The 20,954-nt window shown below is 38.6% G+C and overlaps 1 protein-coding gene across 4 annotated transcripts in view; it reads right to left on the bottom strand.

Moving 5' to 3' along the window:
• The window catches only part of AP2B1 (adaptor related protein complex 2 subunit beta 1), a 126,395-nt gene that overhangs the window by 80,976 nt on the left and 24,465 nt on the right, over positions 1–20,954 (bottom strand). For all 4 annotated transcript variants that reach the window (XM_015078452.3, XM_015078454.3, XM_015078453.3 and 1 more), the window contains exons 6-9: positions 10,205–10,395; positions 7,556–7,777; positions 6,221–6,341; positions 5,996–6,091 (exon numbers count right to left, since the gene is read on the bottom strand). In XM_015078452.3, coding sequence (XP_014933938.1) covers positions 5,996–6,091; positions 6,221–6,341; positions 7,556–7,777; positions 10,205–10,395 — 630 coding nt within the window. The remainder of the gene's footprint in view (positions 1–5,995; positions 6,092–6,220; positions 6,342–7,555; positions 7,778–10,204; positions 10,396–20,954) is intronic.

The following is a 20,954-nucleotide window of genomic DNA, read 5'->3' as shown; positions in this document are numbered from 1 at the left end:
AAACTGTATAAACCTAATGATATAATCACTTCAATACATGGCACCTCAAGGAAGTAAGACTTAAGAAACATAGTAACCAAATGCAACATGTGAATCTTCTTTAGATTTTGATTTGAACAAGCCAACTATAAAGACAACTAGGGAAAATTGAACATGTTCTGGGTATTCAATGAGATAAAGGTTATTGTTAGTTGTTGGGTATAGTAATGGTATCATGACAATGTATTTTTTTAGGGACATACTCTATTAGATATACACATTGGACTACTTTTGTAAGATCATATCTGGGATCTGCATTAAAATACAATAGCACTTGGGGCACCTGGGTGGCTCAGTCGGTTGGGCATCCGACTTTGGCTCAGCTTCCTGATCTTTGGGACTCAGCCCCATGGTGGGCTCTGTGCTGACAGCTCAGAGCCTGGATCCCGCTTTGGATTCTGTGTCTCCCTCTCTCTCAGTTCCTCCTCCACTCGCAATCTGTCTCTCTCTCAAAAATAAAGAAAGAATAAAAAAATTAAAAAAAAAATACAGTAGCACTGGGGCACCTGAGTGGCTCAGTTGGTTAGGGGCCTATTATTATTATTATTATTTTTTTTAATGTTTGTTTATTTTTGAGAGAGAGAAACAGAGCATGAGAGGGGGAGGAGCACAGGGGGAGGAAGACAGGGTCTGAAGCAGGCTCCAGGTTCCGAGCTGTCAGCACAGAGCCTGACGCAGAGCTCAAACCCACGAACCACAATATCATGACCTGAGCCCAAGTCGGACGCTTAACCGACTGAGCCACCCAGGTGCCCCAGGTGTCTGACTCTTGATCTCAGCTCAGGTCATGATCTCAGGGTTGTGAGTTCAAGGTTGGGCTCTGTGCTGGGCGTGAAGCCTACTTAAAAAACAAAAATACAATAGCACTTCATTCCCTTGAAGAGTAAGGGAGAAGATAAAAACAGCAACATGATGATACTTGTTCAAAATGGATGATGTGTACACGACAGCTCATTAATCAATTTCACTTTAGTGTATGCCTGAAAACTTTGGAATATAATCTTTTAAAGGTACGAAGTTAAACCACTCCAAGCAATTTAATAAAAACAAAACTGCATCTTGAGGCTATATGATGATTCTGTTGCACCATGAAATGATTCTGCCATCTTTTATGTATTTTTTCCATTTTTGGATTCTATTTTATTCCTTTTCAGCCAGTAATTCCTGTGTGGTTACTGCAACAGCAAAATTAGAAAAATTTATCACATATAAGTTGTGATAAATTATAGAGTATGTAGGATATAGACTGCTGTTAAGTTCTAAATTATCATAAATAACATTGGGGCGCCTGGGTGGCTCAGTTGGTTAAGTGTCTGACTTCGGCTCAGGTCATGATCTCACGGTTCATGGGTTCGATCCCTGAGTCGGGCTCTGTGCTGACAGCTCGGAGCCTGGGGCCTGCTTCAGATTCTGTGTCTCCCTCTCTCTCCGATCCTCCACCACTCATGCTCTCTCTCTCTCTCTCTCAAAAATAAACATTAAAAATTTTTTAAATTATCATAAATAACATAAATGAAGTGTTTAACACAGAGTTTGATATGAAGTTAACATTTAGTGAGCCCTTTGTATCATTATTATAATAAAGACAAAAGGCTATTTCCCATGATGCATCAATATCTGAGAAATATTTAAGTCTGGAACAGTAATTTTTTTTTAATCTTTATTTCTGAGAGAGAGAGAGAGAGAGCGAGCGAGCGAGCGGCGGAGGAACAGAGAGAGAGGGAGACACAGAATCTGAAGCAGGCTCCAGGCCCTGAACCATCAGCACAGAGCCCAACGCGGGGCTCAAATCCACAAACTGTAAGATCATGACCTAAGCCAAAGTTGGACACTTAACTGACTGAGCCACCCAGGCGCCTCTGGAACAGTAATTTTTGAGCAAATTGTCATCTCAACCATATTGCTTTTGATTAAAGAGGAAAACACAAAACACCTACCATTAAAGCAGTATGGCAGAAGAACAAGATTAAACATCCAATCACTGTTCAGATAAAAAAAGTCCAGAAACAGAGAAATACAGAATATACACTTATAAAATTTAGTATAAGACAACATTTCCTACCAGTAAGGAAAAGATGGTTTGGTCTGGTGTTTGATCCTCACCCTCATATTTTTCACCAAAATTCTTTCTGTTTTAATTATTGAAAATATTGTTAAATGTAAAAAATAAAATCTTTGCCATAAAAGTAGAAAATAACAGTGGGTTTTATAGAAGTTTGAGGTGAAGCACAATCTTCTAGGTGTACCACTAAAGAACCCCTGACAACAAAACAGAACTCACTACACAAGGAAACGTAAACTTCTGTGAATCGCAACTTCAAATGAAATCAAAAGGAAAACAAATTGGGAAAACAACTGCTACAAAGTGAAGGACTAATATCTTTAACTGTAAGAGATTTTTAAAAAATCATTGTGGAGGGGCACCTGGGTGGCGCAGTCGGTTAAGCGTCCGACTTGAGCCAGGTCACGATCTCGCGGTCCGTGAGTTCGAGCCCCGTGTCAGGCTCTGGGCTGATGGCTCGGAGCCTGGAGCCTGTTTCCGATTCTGTGTCTCCCTCTCTCTGCCCCTCCCCTGTTCATGCTCTGTCTCTGTCCCAAAAATAAATAAACGTTGAAAAAAAAAATACATTTCTAAAAAATCATTGTGGAAAAGATAACTCATTGGAAAAAGGTGCACAGGACATGAACAAGTGATTCCAAATGGCTAATAAATGAAACAATGTTCACCTCCATTAGAGATCAGAAACTTGGTTATAAGGTCCTCTTTATGTCATTATTTGGAAAAAGAGCAGGAACTTTAAGGTCTTACAATAAGAGAAAGGCTAAATAAATTAGAAGCAATCACACATCATGTCTATAATCCACTAAAAAGGATATAAAATGCTAATAACACAGAAAAATGTCCATGCCTAATTCAATAAAAAAGACAGACCACAAAAGTAAATAGCATTTTTAGAATCATCTCATTTTTGTAAAAAGTACACTGGTGTATGAAAGACTATATAGACAAAGATTTAAAATCATGTCCATATCATCTCTGGGAGGGTAGAACAGGGGTAGGAGAAAACTGTTTTATTTTCATTTAAATTAGCTTATATAATTTTATGTAGCAAACACATATGGTTTTCCTAGCAGGAAAAATAATTTGTTTTTAAATTAAGGGATGAGACACATATCAGTATCTTACCCTGATCTGTAGTAAACACCACAGAACAGAAGACTGGGAAGTGAGAACTCAGTGCCTTAATCTCTCTGAAACAAATAAAATCAATTGACTAAGAAAGACCAGGGGTTTATCTCTTCCTTGAAGAAACAGGTATACCCTGTAAATACATATAACTTTGTCAATCACACCCCAATAAAGCTGGGGGAGGAGTGAAGTAAAATCTACTAAAAAATCAGGCAAAAGATAGGCAAAAGTTATGGAAAAAAACAGTACTATTGGACTGCCTTTCTAATGCTATTTATTGATTGAGCAGCTTACTGCTTAATCTTTAACCTAACCAACTTAATAACAAAATTATACATATTTTTTCACTTCAGAATACTTACAGCAACATAGAAACACTTATCTTTACAGTTATAAAAATACAACTCAAACTCTTAAAGACACCCTAAACTCGCTAGGTAGGCCCTTCTCTCGCAGCTTAGCATTAAACTAATATTCATTTATTTTTCATTTGTCATATCTCTGAAACCAACTACACATTAAAAAAGGTAAGAGGCCCTGAGAGAATGCAGCAGCATTCTTGAATGCAAGCAGCAGCTTGGTTCAGAGGCTATACAGAAAGTCTATTATAATTCCCTCACTGGTCCTTCCCCCTTCCCGTGAATGCTTTATTAGAAACAGACCATCATTTCTTCTCTGGCCCTAATAAGTGTGTTTGGGCTAGGCACCTCTTTCCAACCGATAACCTTCGTGACCGAATCAGGTCTAGAAAAAGTGCTCCAGCAAATCCAGGCAACCTAAGAGAGCACTTGCAAGAAGGCTGATCTTACGTTTCCAAAGTTCATTCCTCACATGCTCTCGTATTCCTACCTGGGCATCCCAAGTCAAAGGAAGAAGTGAAAGCCATCAGAAGTTTATCCCTTCCAGATTATGGACTACTTTCCCATTAGTCACAATACATGGCATTAACAGCCTCTAGGAATACAGATGGAGAACACTTTCTAGTAATTTCAGTGATAGAAAATCTCTTTTAACTTTGGAATGAGAGATAATTTTGTATGACTAGATCTAGAGCTTTGCAAAAGAAGTGAATAAGGTGATGACAGACTGGCAATGAAAAGCACAAAATGACTCTTAATGCTACCAAAATCTCCAAAAATTATCTAATAGTAAGTGGGTGGTTATACTTCAGTAAGAAAAGAATGTGAAGAATGGTGACAAAAGAGATGTATCAAGATCCAATAAATAGACTTCCTATTTCTCAGTGGAGTAACAGAGTGTATTAAATATCTGAACTAAGCGATCAGAACCAGAAGTAATTAACTTCTGGTTAAATGATTTATCAATGGTAACTGCACAAAGCAGCACTGTCTTAATAAAAGGAAGGCTAATTAGGAACGTGGCTTTCATAGATGCTTCTCTGACACAGCATCTGTTTCCTTCTGTTCCCATGAAGCACTGGACATACTGTGCAAATTATTTTAGTATCCTTGAGAAATCAGATGGTCCAATCCTCTAACTCTAAGCAGAACTGCATAGAGTCAAGTAGCAAGAACAAATACGGAGTTCTGAATCCACTACATCATAGCAAACAGACGTTTTCATTAATTTCAACAAATTCCTGAATGATGAAAAACAAATGGGAGGACAATATGGAGAGCAATATAAGCTATAGCCCATTAACACCTACTGGAAGGCTGCAACCAAGCTAAAAATCAATCCCCCCTCTCGGGTCACAGAGAGGCTCTTTCAGAGGACTTCCAAGTAAAAATCAACTCCCTGCCCTAAAGCAGAAACCTGTTGGTCAGCAGCCCTGCCTGTGCTCACAGAAGTCCTAATGATCTTTTCTGTTATCTCATTCTTAAACAATTTAAATGGGCTGTAAATTACTATAAGCATGGTATACACCTCAATTAAAAAATTATATATAGACCTGCAACTGTCACCATACAATACTCCAGACAATTAAATTTAAACTGCAGAAACAAAACACTGTAATTCATATTGTCAGAGACTCAAAAAGCTACGGCAATCACACAAAAAGGAATGCTATTAAAGAAGACTAATAACAACAAGGAGCTATGAAGAGAAGCTATATGGAATGATGGCTGTGCAAAGGCCAAAAAAGCAGTAAGCCAGACTGGGGCAAGTGAGAGGACAGAGGACTGAAGAGACAAGGGATAAGGACAAAAAAAGGCTTACACACATTTGATACTATGCTTGAAAAGTTTGGATGGAAGAAGATAGGGATGCAATGAAGACATATAATGCAAGAAAAAAAGAAAGGCCATTATAGAAACTCCAGAAAAAATAAAAGTCTCTACAGGAAAGAAAATACAATCATTTGTATTCTACTGGCCCTAAATATTTGGTCATAATATGCACGGTGAGTTTTCTAACTTTTAGTCAATAGAAAAACAAATGAAGGCATATTATCTCAATTTACAAAGATAATCAATACAGGAGCAAAAAACCTCATGATATAAGTATTGGACAATAGGATGGTTCAAGTAGGAACGGTGGGGTACATGAAGAATGGTACTTACAGCACAAAGTTAACAGATAATGTGTATAACTGGTAAATCAATAAATACCATTAGCATATTATTTAGAAACATGGGAGTAGTCAAAATAACTGAAACTACAAAGAGATAAAAATGATTCCCTCTGGGAATTTTACCTATGTGCTTTATTATTTTAATAAACTTAAGAAACCCATTTTAAAGAAAGGAGTGAAGAGAACACTCCGAATCCTGTAATGTGATCACAACTACACTAGACACTTGCCTCCACTTTGATGGCACACCGCCCAATGGCCCGCACGGCTTTGCGAACAAAGTCAACATCCACCTCTGTGGCATATTCCTTTAATTCTGCCAGAACCTGTTAAAAATCCAGGAAGTAGAAAATCATTAAGGATTCTCAAAAAGCAATTTCATGGCCTTGCTTTTTCTGAAGGCCAGACCTCAAGATCTAGGTGATTTATAAACCCGAGTCTGCTTTACGTCTGACCTGAGCAATGTTGGCTTGGGATGCCAAACGAATCATGATGTCCAATTTCTCTAGTTTAACATAGATGGGATCATTGTACTTCACAAAGAAGACTTTGATTTCCTGCTTCAAGATTTCAGGCCTGCGGTACACAGAAACACAAGATAAGGAAGGCGAGGCATATATTGACATGTCCTTTTAAGTCTGTATTAATATCTAATCTGTGTCTCTCTGCTCTCTATTCACTCCTCCCCATCCCCAAAACCTCACAAACTTCCTGTACATCCCTCAACCAGTTCCCCTTTTGGTAGAAATTTTTTAAGGATTAGGGTACATACTGCTAAGAACTGCTGGAAGAACAATCTGGCTCTAAACTACAGCCTGAACTGTATGAAGCAGGCACAAGCTGGTATACTATTAAGAGGCCCTTCAGAAAACAAACTACATTGGAGAGCAGCACTATGTATTTATCACAGGGACACTCCAAAAACAACTATTAGCCTCCTCACCCTGGACAAGCTGCTTGCCATTCAACATTTTCATTTCCATACATTAAAAAGAACTTAGTGGGGGGGGGGGGGGGTGCCTGGGTGGCTCAGCTGGTTAAGCATCCAACTTTGGCCCAGGTCATGATGTCACAGTTTGTGGGTTTGAGGCCCACATCCGGCTCTGCGCTGACAGCTCAGAGCCTGGAGCTTGCCTCAGATTCTGTCTCCATCTCTCTCTCTCTCTCTGCCCCTCCCTGCCCCGCTTGTGCTCTATCAAAAATAAACAAACATTAAAACAACAACAGCAGAAGCAACAACTTAGGGGCGCCTGGGTGGCTCAATCAGTTGACATACGACTCTTGATATCGGATCAGGTCGTGACCTCACGGTTCATGGGATCAAGCCCTGTGCTGGGCTCTGAATTGACAGCGTGGAGCCTGCTTGGGATTCTCTCTCTCCCTTTCTCTTCCCCCCCCCACCCCCCGCACACATACTCTCTCTCAAAAATAAATAAATAGGGGTGCCTGGGTGGCTCGGTCGGTTAAGCGTCCGACTTTGGCTCAGGTCATGATCTCACTGCTCATGAGCTCGAGCCCCGCATCGGGCTCTGTCCTGACAGCTCAGAGCCTGGAGCCTGTTTCGGATTCTGTGTCTCCCTCTCTCTCTGATCCTCCCCCATTCATACTCTGTCTCTCTCTGTCTCAAAAGTAAATAAACGTTAAAAAAAATTTTTTAAAAAGTGTGATCTTTAAAAAAATAAACACTTTTTAAAAATAAAAATCAATAAAACTTAACACTCTAATATTGATATTATTGAGCTTAATTCAAAATCACAAACACTTTAATCACCAATTCTTGGTTTCCCAACCTTTTCTGGACAATTAGATTGATATTCCTCAGGGCGACGTACTGCACCTCTGGCTCCCCAGACAGCAAAGTGACAAGCGGAGGGGCCAACTTCTTCAGCAGCATATTGTAGTAATCAGAGTCCTTGGGTAACAACTCCAGAAACTTCATCAGGACTTTTACTGCTGAAAGCACCACTGCCGAGTTGGCATGAGATAGCCGGGGAGTCACACGCTCACAGATGCTGAGGGGAAAAAAGGAAAATTAATATCTTGAATTAAAATTTCTTTGTTCAATCCAGTCCATGATGTAATGTGTCAGAGTACCATAGCCCCAGTATCAAGAGAAACTAGAGAATCAGGAAAGTCAAAGCTCTATGTGTAAACAGAACTGGGATCCTATACTGCAGCAAACTACAGGCAAACTACAGGCAGAGCAGAGACATCAGAAGACCTCAGGAAACCAGCAATAAGGGATGCTCAAACTGCAAGGAAACTAAGCAATACCCAAAATACTTGAGGCTCACACCACTTACCTTCCTGTTTTATGGTCGTCAGTCTCCCCATATTCCATAAGGGCTTCCTGCCTCACAGACTATTTCTCCTCAACTTATAGGATGTCAAATTAAGTTTTAAGAGTTACTTCATAGTGAGAGATGCCAGCCATCTGTGACTGAAGGTGTCATTATATGATGCAGAAGGAAGGGAGTTGACCAGGAAAACTACTCAACTCCTTGCCTTCATGATTAAGGAAATCTCTGAAAAAGTTTGTAAGTTACAGAACACCACTGCAATATTCTCCCATACCTTTCCCCCATTCTCCTAGCCCCTGCTACCTATGCTTAAAGGCTTCACTAAATCTTGAGTATTTAATTATCTGTTGAGGGTTCTTCAGGAATTAACCTAATTTTGATAGTTCTTGGTCAACATGAGAGGTGAGCTGATTATATGCAGTTAAGGATTCAAGGTAATTAAGTTGGGATCCTCTCCCTTCCTCCTATATCTAATTGGCTGACTCTCTGACCTCCCTCAGCTCTTGGGTCTTTACACAAAAGCCACCTTCTCAGCAAGGCCTGTCTTGACCACCCTTTGATAAAACACAATTCCTCGTCCGCAAATGCCCAGCATTTTTTTAGATCTCCTCCCTACTTTATCTTTCTCATTAGTACTTATCAGGCTCTGATTTATATATTAATTATATTATATTATATTATATTATATTATATTATATTATATATAATTATAATATATAATATATAATATAATTATTATATTATAATATATAATTATATTATAATATAATAATTATTACATTATAATAATATAATATAATATATAATTATAATATATAATATATATTATATATAATATATACTACCGCACCATCTCTCAGGATAAATGTTCCACGAGGGCTACGATTCTGGTGACAGTGTATCCTCAGCGCCTATAACAATGCCTGGCAGGCATCATAGCCTCAATAAATACTTGCTAAGTGAATGAACAAGAAGTGTGAGATGTCAATGATCAACAAAAAATAAAATTTTACATGAAGTTCTTTCCATAAGATACTTGTACTTTAGAGGATGGAAAGAAATGATCAGGGTGAGTTTTAGTCAGGTCCAGAGGGAACAATTTCCCAGACAAGTGAAGAGCACTTACATTATGGTAGCTTGAGATTCATCCAGGCAAGGAAGGTTCTTATCTACATAATTAAAATATGTCAAAGAGCCACCATTTCTTCAGAAGTACTTTACCTACTATAATGCCTATATGCACAAAACACTCAATAAAAATTGGTGATAATGCCAATCCTGTAAACTGTGTGTAGGTGCATACGAAATTTAGTAGTCAATTTGTGATAGTCAAAGAAAATTTACAACAGTGAACTTGGTAAAGGGCTGAGCACAACAATCCAAGTGCACCTTCCAAAATCTTCTCTAAATTCAGACTGACGTGATTTCTGTATCTAATGGAAGACATCACATATTTTGCAGACTTGAATACATTTTCTCTATTACTGAATGATAGGTATAGTTCAGCTTAGTAACTAGTATCCAGCCACTTACTATGTATCTCATAAAATGAAAAGTTTGTCACTATGGTGAGAGACACTCAAAAACCTTTGTGTACCAAATGGCCAGAAACTGCTGTATGGGAGATGTGGAACCACGATGAGGGAGATTTCAGCAGAGGGTAACTACAGTATTCAAACAAGAAATGGAAAATACACATCTCGGGGCACCTGGGTGGCTCAGTCAGTTAAGCGTCTGACTTCAGCTCAGGTCATGATCTCACAGGTTGTGGGTTCGAGCCCCATGCCAGCCTCTGTGCTGACAGCTCAGAGCCTGGAGCCTGCTTCAGATTCTGTGAATCCCTCTCTATCTCTGCCCCTCCCCTGCTCACACTCTGTCTCTGTCTCTCAAAAAATAAACATTAAAAGAAAAATTTTTTTAAATAAAAGAAAAATACACATCCCTTAGGAAGAGTTATTTGTGCATGGTTCACTCCACCACCTATAATGTTCCTAAATCCAGTGACAATACCATGAGGATAGCAGTATCTGCCCCACAAGCCACTGATCTCTGCCAACATAAGAGACCCTTATTCTAATATAGACAGAACTTATTCAAGCAGGCAAGTCTCCCAGATACTATCCAAGAAAACAGACTGACCTCTGAGCTTCCCGGTCATCTTTAGGGTTGTAATTAGAAAGGCAGTCCAAGATGAAAATCTGGCCCCATTCAGTGCATTCATTCAGGGCTGTCAGCAGCTTATTAATGTTCTGTGGGTTCAGATCGAGTAGGTTGCTGTTTGGGTGAGATTCACTGATTTCAGATAATGCTGCTACAGCATTAGCCACCACCTGGGAAAGAAACAGACATGACCTTGATTTACCAAGAACAGTACAATTATAAATAAATAATCTTCTCTGGACCACTTCATAGATCTCAACTCATAACCATTCCTGAACATTTTACCCAGTCAGCTAGAAACAGATAGACTGCTTTCAAAACATATTACACCACCAATGATGGTATATAGAGCTTCTTAGTGGTCAGGAACCCAGAATTAAAACAATTCATGTATTAGCAGACAGTCACACAAGTCACACATGATTTACTGTTAGAACATTAACAATTTCAATAGTATTCAACACTATCAATACAATCAAGACATATGAACAGTTATAAGATCAATGAAGTTTAAACACAAAACATGTACATTAGGCAGGCAACGGACAGAAAAATCTAGGCTAATTATAGAGCTGTATGGGTATGCATGTAAGGGGGAGTGGGGAGGTGATACTGTTAATCATATCATGAGTCTCAGAGTAAGAAATTATGAGCTTGAAACCCTAGTTCACTATTGATCATGTCTGGAGATGTTCCTCATCTGAAAATTGGGGATAATTTAATCCACCTCACAGATTAGTTTTAGTTTGAGGCTCAATCAGATGATATATGATATACATATGTGCTTTCTATAAAGCCTTATGCAAATTTAAGGTGGTACTATTACCATAACTCTTCAAGACTAAGTTGCACAGTTTTTCACATCAACATCTCTGAAACTAAGATGCATTTAATAACCAAAAGTATGTTAGTTTAATAGGAAATACATTTCTTTCTAGGTAATACAAAAAATAGCACATCTTATAATCAATGCCATCTCAGACTCAAAGAAATATGGTGCCTCAAATGTAACCTTTTCAGGCAGTATGACATATGAAAAATTGTTACCAAATATAACATATAATTATATAATATAATATATTGTATCCTGACTTACAGATCTGGGAATCCATACTAGTTTCAAGAAAAAGTGAACCTTTATCAAAATTACAGATTATTCCTGATATAACTAATAAGTCTACAGCCAGTGAATATTTAAAGTATTTCAAAAATTGCAAAAACACACAAAAATAAAAACACACAAGAAACTATACTATGGCCCTATACAAGTGAATTTAAAACCACACTTTAAAAAAAAAATTTTTTTTTTAATGTTTGTTTATTTTTGAGAGAGAAAGAGAATGCAAACAAGTGAGGGGAATAGACAGAGGGACACACAGAATCTGAAGCAGGCTCTAGGCTCTGAGCTGTCAGCACAGAGCCCGATGTAGGGCTCCAATTCAAGAAACATGAAATCATGACCTGAGCCAAAGTGGGATGCTCAACTGATGTAGACACCCAGGCGCTCCTAAAACCACATTTTTTAAAAGTAATCTGTATGGCCAACGTGGGGCTCAAACTCACAATCCTGAGATCAAGAGTTGCATGCTCTACCAACAGAGCCAGCCAGGCACCCCTATAACCCCATTTTTCAGTGAGGCTCCCAGGTGTTACTAAAAACAAGCAAGGTAAAGACTGAATCCAAATATTCTCTAAGTATCAATGAGATAAGAGAGAGCAGCTTCAGTCATATATATTAAAATTGTTCAAACGTCAACTCATTCTTAGTTCTCACTGAAGTCCCTTGTTAAAAGCTTAAGAAACTAAGAGTTGTATCCTTTTGCCAGCAAGAAAAAGGGGAGAGGCGGAGAGACAGAATCCCAAGCAGGCTCCATGCCATCAGTGCAGAGGCCGATGGCAGGGCTCAAACCCACAAACCGTGAGATCATGTCTTGAGCCGAGATCAAGAGTCGGACGCTGAACTATGCCCCTCAGCTATTGATTTTACCATCCACCTTATCTGAGTAGTTTGCGGGCTATCCCAGCATTTATCCTAGAATATAAATGTCTAGACAACATGATTTTTTAATCACATAACGTAAGTCTGACAACATTCATAATTACATAAAAGGTATGATGCCATGAATGGAATCCTCTTCAGCTATAATTTAGTGATTACAAAATTCCAAGATGAAAAATCAAAGGCTCACTTGTAAGTATGATTATGGATATGATATGATTTTACTGCTATTAAGACAAATCAGGAAGAATTGTCTAGCCCACATACCACATGGTAGCAGGTATGAAGTTCTTTTCTGACTTAATTTTTGTCTGCTATCATCAAGCATGGGATTTAGGGAAAAACAAAAGGCATGAAGAGTGAAATACTAATCCTCTCCATCATCTCAGGTGCTGTACATGCAGGGAAAAGAGATTTCCCATGTATTCTACACTTGGATTGACATATTATAAAGGATCAAAATGTCGTATCAGAAGACCAAATGCCTGTTTTCAAATTGTTACTGACAACACATGCCCAATCTTGGTTACCAGCTGTCCAAAATAAGATGTCCTACCACAATTTACCATTTTTGCTATTAAATCCTTTTGAAATTAGAAAAATTACATGTTAAATATAAAGTCTGTTAATAGGAAATGTAGAAAAAGAAAAGGTCAGAATTTAGGGAATCAAAAAAAGCAATGGAGGAAAGAGAACAGAAGGATGCTGAACAGAACGAACAATTAGAATTCCCCTGTCATTATCATAGGCAATTGGAAATTAAACCAAGTGTATAATGCGGCTAATGAAGTATATGTTCTGGTGGCAAAATAAGGCAATTTCCACTCATTATCACATTAAAACAAAAAAGGAAATAGGGAAAAGTAAATCTCATTAAAAGATCCAGAGAGACCAGATTATAGGATTACATTTAGAAAGGCCTGCATTGAGAAAAGAGATTACTGCCGAACAGTCACTGAGCCAATGGCCAACTAGAGAAAAATGCATCCCCAATAACAAAATTCCACAGTTCCTCTAAAACTTCTCCAAGTTCCTCTGTTCTGTCTTTCCACTCTCAACTCCTAATCTTCACAGGCTGTTATGATTTCAGAAACATACTACAGTGAGCCTGTAGGGACTGAGTAGTAGTCTTCTGGTCGTTAAGCCACATTTCTCCCACTCTAAAGGAAACTTAAGCTAGTCACACCAACTCTAAAGTAGACAGAGAAAAAAGACTGACTTCAGGACAGCAGCTGGGTGGTTACAGTAACAGGACAATTCACTTGTTGATGTTTATACTCTGCTTGTTTGGAATTTTGTACTATTTACACAGCACATATATTGTCTATTTGTAAAAATAAACTTTAAAAATAACAGATTAGAATTTAAGATCTACTTCCTCTTTCCAGAAAGACTTCTCCAAATAGTAATTCAACATAATAAAGAAAAAAAATCTAACCCTTGGAGTAACTGCCTTAATATACCCATGTATTAAAACAAAGGTTAGGGGGCACCTGGGTGGCTCAGTCGGGTAAGCGTCCGACTTCGGCTCAGGTCATGATCTTGCAGTCCGTGAGTTCGAGCCCCGCGTCGGGCTCTGTGCTGACGGCTCGGAGCCTGGAGCCTGTTTCAGATTCTGTGTCTCCCTCTCTCTCTGACCCTCCCCCGTTCATGCTCTGTCTCAAAAATAAACATTAAACAAAACAAAACAAAACAAAAAAAACCCAAAGGTTAGGTCTCTTTTACTTGAACTATCACTTTGAATTTGAACTAAGACTAACATGCATAATATTTCTCCCCTGGAAAACTGGCACTTCTCTTAGGAAACACTGCCAGGAAGAGAACAGCCTTTTAACTATAATCTTAAAAAAACTACAGTTCCCAAAAAAGAAAGGAGTTTCTTTTTTTTTCCTTTGTATTTTTTTAAGATTTTATTTTTAAGTAATCTCTACACCCAACATGGGGCTTGAACTCACAACCCTGAGATCAAGAGTTGCATGCTCCGCCAACTGAACCAGCAAGACAACCTAGAAAGGAATTTCTAAAGAAGCTTTGCTTTAAAAATATAATTATAGGGGCGCCTGGGTGGCGCAGTCGGTTAAGCGTCCGACTTCAGCCAGGTCACGATCTCGCGGTCCGTGAGTTCGAGCCCCGCGTCAGGCTCTGGGCTGATGGCTCGGAGCCTGGAGCCTATTTCTGATTCTGTGTCTCCCTCTCTCTCTGCCCCTCCCCCGTTCATGCTCTGTCTCTCTCTGTCCCAAAAATAAATGAACGTTGAAAAAAAAAAATTTAAAGAAATATAATTATAAATAGGGTTCCTTAAATGAGTTTTCTCAGTACATTAGTGGATTTATAAAAAGTTGGCATATAGGTTACAAAGGAACACATACATAGTGTAAAAAAATTTTTTTATTCATCTTGCCTCCCAATTATGGTGTTTCTTGGGATGACTGCAACTAAACACTTCTCCCTACCCCACCCCCTAATGTAATGTGTATACTTTATAGATACAGATATTAAACACAAACATCCATATACACATTTATATACAAAACATATAAATACATATAAAATCACACTCCATACTAGACACATCTTTCTCTGCCTTAACTACAGACTTCTCTTCAGTGTGACAGTTCCTTATGGACCCTTGGAGCCAGCAGAGCTTTTTTTAAGGTAAGCAAATTGTGTTTTAACTTACTTTATACCATACCTAATAGAGAAGGCTGCGCAAAGAGAAAAAAAGACAGTAACTACTGAAATGTTTTGAGCACTTGCTATGTGCCATTAATCCTCACAGCAACTCTGAGGTAGTAGCTATCAAATAAGGAAACAGGCTTTAAAAATGAATTTATAAATCAATTTAGAAAAGTTAGTGACTTGTTTAGTTGACACAGCTAGCAAGGGATAGTGCTCGAATATGAACTCAAGGTTTGTGTCTGCTTCCAGTTTCTGAGTAATAATCACTCGGCATTCAGCATTTGCAGAATTTCCAGGAGCTGTGAACTTCAGCTGGGAGAAATGGAAAGAAACATCAGAGGTGGGGGAGGATAATATAATCAAAGCATTATGTCCAGGCAAAGGTGACATGCCTTTATACAAGGAGATTTATACAAGGAGAAAAATGTATTCTTCTACTTCATATATTTCAGAGATAATCATATCCTGACAGCACTTAAAGAGGCAGGATTTACTATCCAGCTATAAAATCTGATTTATAAGCTACCCCTATCTGATATGCATCAATTATAAGGACATAAATTTGACCTCATTTTTTTTTAAAAGGAACAAGCTAGAGCTGCAGGTAGGGTTAAAATAAAAATGATCCTGTAAAAAAAGAAATCTAGAAGGGAAATCCAGATCTCCTGTGGGACTGGAGTGTCACAGACAGAAGCTCCTTTACGAGAAATCTCTCACACATGTCCCTGTCCCTTTGAATGACTTTCATCCTGCACTTTCATTTCCATAGCCTCAGAACCCAAGAAAGACATCACTTTCCAGTACCGTGACTTCTCCCTATTAACTCAAGTACTATTTAGAGGACTTCCATTTCCAGCAATGACCTTCAAGGTCACATACTCTCTATCCAGGTTTATACTTCAGTTTTCCTGTTCAATATACAATCCTTTTGGTTGGTGCCCCTAAAGACTGAAATCAAGTGAAAACATAATAACTGACCAAAATCTATTATGCTAAAATATACATAATCTTGCTTTCTCCTTTATAGAGTTGCTTCAACTGACATGTGAAAGCACAAGGCAACATGTATTTCTTCCAAGCATGTTTCAGTCCTGATCATCTCCTTAAGGACACAATGACTATGTGGCACCACATAAGTAAAACTTAGAGCTCATACTTTTACCCAACACACTGTCCAGAATGCCAATAGATAATATGCCAACTGTATTACATCCTAAAATGTGCCATTTTTCCCCCTTCATCTTCCCATGAATAAGGAACTTGAGTCAACACGTCTGCCTGGTTGAGTCAACACAGCTCATGATGACAAGGAAGTCTGTATACATGGTAACAATTAAGATTCACAAATAAGACTCAATAGAATTCAATACTTAAAGTGGCTTAAGATATGGTCTGACAAAATGCAAATATTCTCACATCACAAATAGGTATCTACAAATAGACAAAAGGCACTCCTAACAATCAGGGTTAGTGGGCCCACAGACCCTGAAATTACACTAGAGCAAGCTGCAACACAAACCAAAAATGTATGACCATACCATTTATCTCCCAATGAGAACAAAGTAACCCCCTGCCACATTAAAAGCCTTGAGATCATCCTGAAGGGAACACTGAGAAAGGAATGAGCTGTGATCTTTCAGTATTACTATGTACAACAGATCCACTTTTCAAGAAGTTGCTGATGAACTGCTTTAAAGGGATTTCCTGGAAAAATTAACTTTTAAAAGTAATTCTGCAATGGTGTAGTAAGTAACACTGTAAACAGACCTAGCTTCGTTTGTGGGTAAGCTGCCCCCAGAATTACCCTAAAAACAATGTCTGCTTTTAAATAAATAACACATACAAAAGAACTAAATCTTTTAAGAATAAATGTGCAATTGAAAAATCAACCCCTTTAAACTTATTAATCTCCAACAGCACAGTGACTATACAATATGGACCATAAATGGCAGTTATATTATGGAGGGCTCTCTCTGCCAGGTTCAGGATTAAGGGCTCTGCAAGCTCTCTCTCCTTAATGTTCACAACAATCCTACGAGAAAAATTTTATTTATCACCTCTACTATGTAGATGAGGATGGAAAGAAGTCCAGGGAGCCAAGAAATGATAGAACCAGCATACAAACCCAAGTCTGTCTGGCTCAAGAGTCTGAGTCTTAACCACTATGCTATCCAGTACTGGGGAGAGGAAAAGATACCATTTCATAATTACAAAGCACTTTTCTGTTTTTGAGACACTTTCATACAGAGTGAGTCAACTCTTTATAAAAAGAAGTGATTAAATACAATTTGGTATTTTGGATTGAATCCTAGAATAGCAAAAGGACATTTGTGTTGAAACAGGTGAAATTCAAAAAAAATCTGTACTTTAGTTAATAATAACGTACCAATGCTAATTTCTTAGTTTTGACAAATGTGCCATGGTTATGTAAGGTATTAACATTAAGTGAAAGTGACTGAAGAGTATATGAGAACTTTCTGTACTATCTTTGCAACTTTTCTGTTATTCTAAAATTATCCCCCCTAAATGAGCTTATTAAAAAAAAAAAAGGAAGAAGAACAACAACAACAACAACAACAACAACTCAGGGGTACTTGAATGACTCAGTTGGTTAAGGGTCCTACTCGTGATTTGGGCTCAGGTTATGATCTCACAGTTGTAAGATCAGGCTCTGCATGGAGCCTGCTTGGGTTTCTCTCTCCCTCCCTCAAAATAAATAAACTTAAAAAAATGTAAAAAGAATAAAAAAATAACCTATAAGTTAGTAACAACTGATAGAAAACTGATTTAAAAAGAAGTGAGAATCACAGAAAGATTTCCAGAGTTTATTACACAGGAAACAAAAATCATTTACTTCCTCTATAAGCAGAGACAGAACAACACTCAGATCAACCAGTGGGAGATTCAAGAGTTGGGCAATCGGCCTTATATCAAAGCAGCCTCTAATGATTCTACTTACTCCATTCCTGCAGAAATCTCTCCTCTTTTGGTACCAAATATAACATACTCACATGGGGAACCCAGACAGACTGAACACATTACCTCCCACATTACTCTTATTAAGTGCCTACCACCTACAGGCACTCTCACATGCACCTAAAATTCTACCAGCTCCGGAACTCCTTTATGGACTTTTAGCACGAAGAACATTATGTATTTCTCATTTTACTTACGTATGAAATTGTACTTTAAAACTCTACTTATTAATATACTTCTAGGGATAACAGAAATCATAGAAAATACTAAATTAAGTGAAGTCATGAAGTTTTTCTATGTGCTCTAGACTGATCTTTGAAAGACAACATAGCCCACAAGGGCATCATTTATATTCTGATAAAAATCCTCAAATTTACAAAGTGATCTAGACACTTGAGTTTTTCAATACGTACCATCTCAGACTGACTGACAACAAACCACAACTTTCTAAGGCCTAAATAGAAATTATAATAATCAGAAAGTATGCAATGTTAGGTCTGTTCCTCAATAGCTACAGTTCCATTAAATATTTGCTATATATCAGGCATTATTTAAAATTTTTTGATGTTTTTTAAAATAAAACTTTAATGTTTATTTTTGAGAGAGAGAGAGAGCGCGCGCACGCATGAGTAGGCAAGGGGCAGAGAGAGAGGGAGACACAGAATCTGAAGCAGGCTCTAGGCTCTGAGCTGTCAGCACAGAGCCCGACACAAGGCTCAAACTCAGGAACCAAACTGTGAGATCCTGACCTGAACTGCAGTCCGATGCTTAACTGACTGAGCCACCTAGGCGCCCCTACTGTTCATTTTTGGGAGAGAATGAGAGAGTGAGAGTACGAAGAGTGTGCACAAGTGGGGGAGGGGCAGAGACAGGGAGACAGAGGATCCCAAGTGGGCTCTGCACTGACAGCAGAGAGCCTAATGTGGGGCTCGAACTCACGAAACTTGAGATCAAGACCTGAGCCGATGAGCCACCCTGATGCCCTAGGCATTATTTAAATTTTTCAATTATTCCTTCATATTCAAAATAATTGGGTAAAATAAGCATTACTACCTTTTTAAAGACAAGGAAACTGAAGCTCATTTTAAATAACTTGCTAAAGGCAACATTTTTATTAAGCAGCCACACCAGGACTCAAAACAGCAGCCACTCTGGCCCTAGGTGGTTATATGCTATTTCTATTACTTCTATAATCCAAATTTTTGCAAACTTAGCACTACTGACATTTGGGGATGAATAACTGGTTGCTCTAGGGGGCTGTCCTGTACACTGCAGGATGTCTGAAGTAGCCCTGGACTCTACCCACTCGATACTAGCAACATCCCTCCGGTTAGCTGTGACAATGAAAAGTGCCCTAGATATTGCCAAATGTACCCTGGGGAGCAAAATCGCTCCCAGTTGAGATCCACTGCCATAATACCATGCTGCTTCTACATGCTGGTGATGGTCACCAAAAAGATGTGACTGCCTTTTGACCTGTGAGCTGGCACTGGATCATTGGAGGCTTCTCATCCTATGTTGATCCTTGGAATGTGGGTTCTGTTTGTCTTTCACTTGCATGGTATATGTGAATGAACCCAGTTAAAGCCTCTTTATAAAATTTTTATAAGGCCTCTTTATAAGATAGCTTTCTAGAATAATTTCTAATTAAAAGAAGCTAACTGGTTTATTTATTTATTTAGAGAGACAGACACATTGTGAGCAGGGGAAGAGGACAGAGAAGGGGAGAGAAAGAGAGAATCCCAAGCAGGCTCCACACTGTCAACACAGAGCCTGATACGGGGCCCGAACTCACCAAACTGTGAGATCACGACCTGCGCCAAAACTGAAAGTCAGACACTTAACTGACCAAGCCACCCAGGTGCCCCAAGATGCTAGCAGTTTTAACCAGAACCTTTGCTAAAGGCTATTCTGGGCCAAGCTGAGGCTATTTTGAGAACATACTGCTCGTGCAGAACACTCATCAAACAGAAATAGGTTTCCTACTTATTCAGTAATTTGTGCTTTGGCAGAGAGGACAGAGCAGAGGGAAGTGGGGCTTCCCAGGGCAGCTCTCAGGGTGACTGATGGAAGCAGAATGGAAAAGGTTTAGAAGACATTAAAGGGGCAAAGTCCTAACCCAACAGGACTCAGGAGAGCCGAGTTCACAAACAAAAGAAACCATGTGATGGGGTTGTTGGGAGTCTCAGGAGTGGCAGACTCTAGCATGAACATGCTAACTGAAGTCAGAGTATCTCAAATGCCTTGGAGGAAAAAATAAAAACCATAGTAAAGGAGGGAAAATCCTAATGTACGGAAAAAAAGCTACAAAACAATCACTATCACCCAAAAGTGCATTTTTTTCTTGTAAATATACATTTGGTGGAAATTCTAAAAATTCTGACATCTGTGGGCGCACCTGGGTGGCTCAGTCGGTTGAGCACCTGACTTCGGCTCAGGTCATGATCTCACGATTTGTGAGTTCAAGCCACATGTTGGGCTCTGTGCTGACAGCTCAAAGCCTGGAGCCCGCTTCGGATTCTGTGTCTCCTTCTCTCTCTGCCCCTCCCCCACTTGTGCTCTGTCTCTCTCTGCCTCTCAAAAATAAAATAAAATGTAATAAAATGTAATAAAATGTAATAAAATGTAATAAAATGTAATAAAATATAATAAAATGTAATAAAATGTAATAAAATAAAATAAAATAAAATAAAAAAATTCTGACATCTGTGAAGAAGTCATGGGAGCTATTCTCCTGTAGCTCCAAAGTGGTTGCTCATTCTGAATACAGGTTTGCTCTCAAAATAATGAATTAATAAAATCTGCATCTGAAAATAAGTTTGGCTCTAATTCTCTCAGAAAAGACTGTACTATATGAGTTTGTACAGCTATCAACGGCACCAGGACCTTTTAAGTTAATATTGTAGCAATAACGTTAACCCTGTCTAATGTCTATTTCATAGTTACAGGAGCAGCAGCCATCATTCTCATGAGCTCCCATAAGCCAAGCACTTGAATATGTGCTTTTTTTTATTTTTTTTTAATGTTTATTTATTTTTGAGAGGGAGAGAGACAGAGCGTGAGCAGGGGAGGGGC

This window comes from Acinonyx jubatus, chromosome E1, assembly GCF_027475565.1.
Source record: "Acinonyx jubatus isolate Ajub_Pintada_27869175 chromosome E1, VMU_Ajub_asm_v1.0, whole genome shotgun sequence".
Taxonomy (NCBI): Eukaryota; Metazoa; Chordata; class Mammalia; order Carnivora; family Felidae; genus Acinonyx; species Acinonyx jubatus.
Note: the sequence above shows the minus strand (reverse complement) of the source record. Positions and strands in the feature narration are given on the sequence as shown.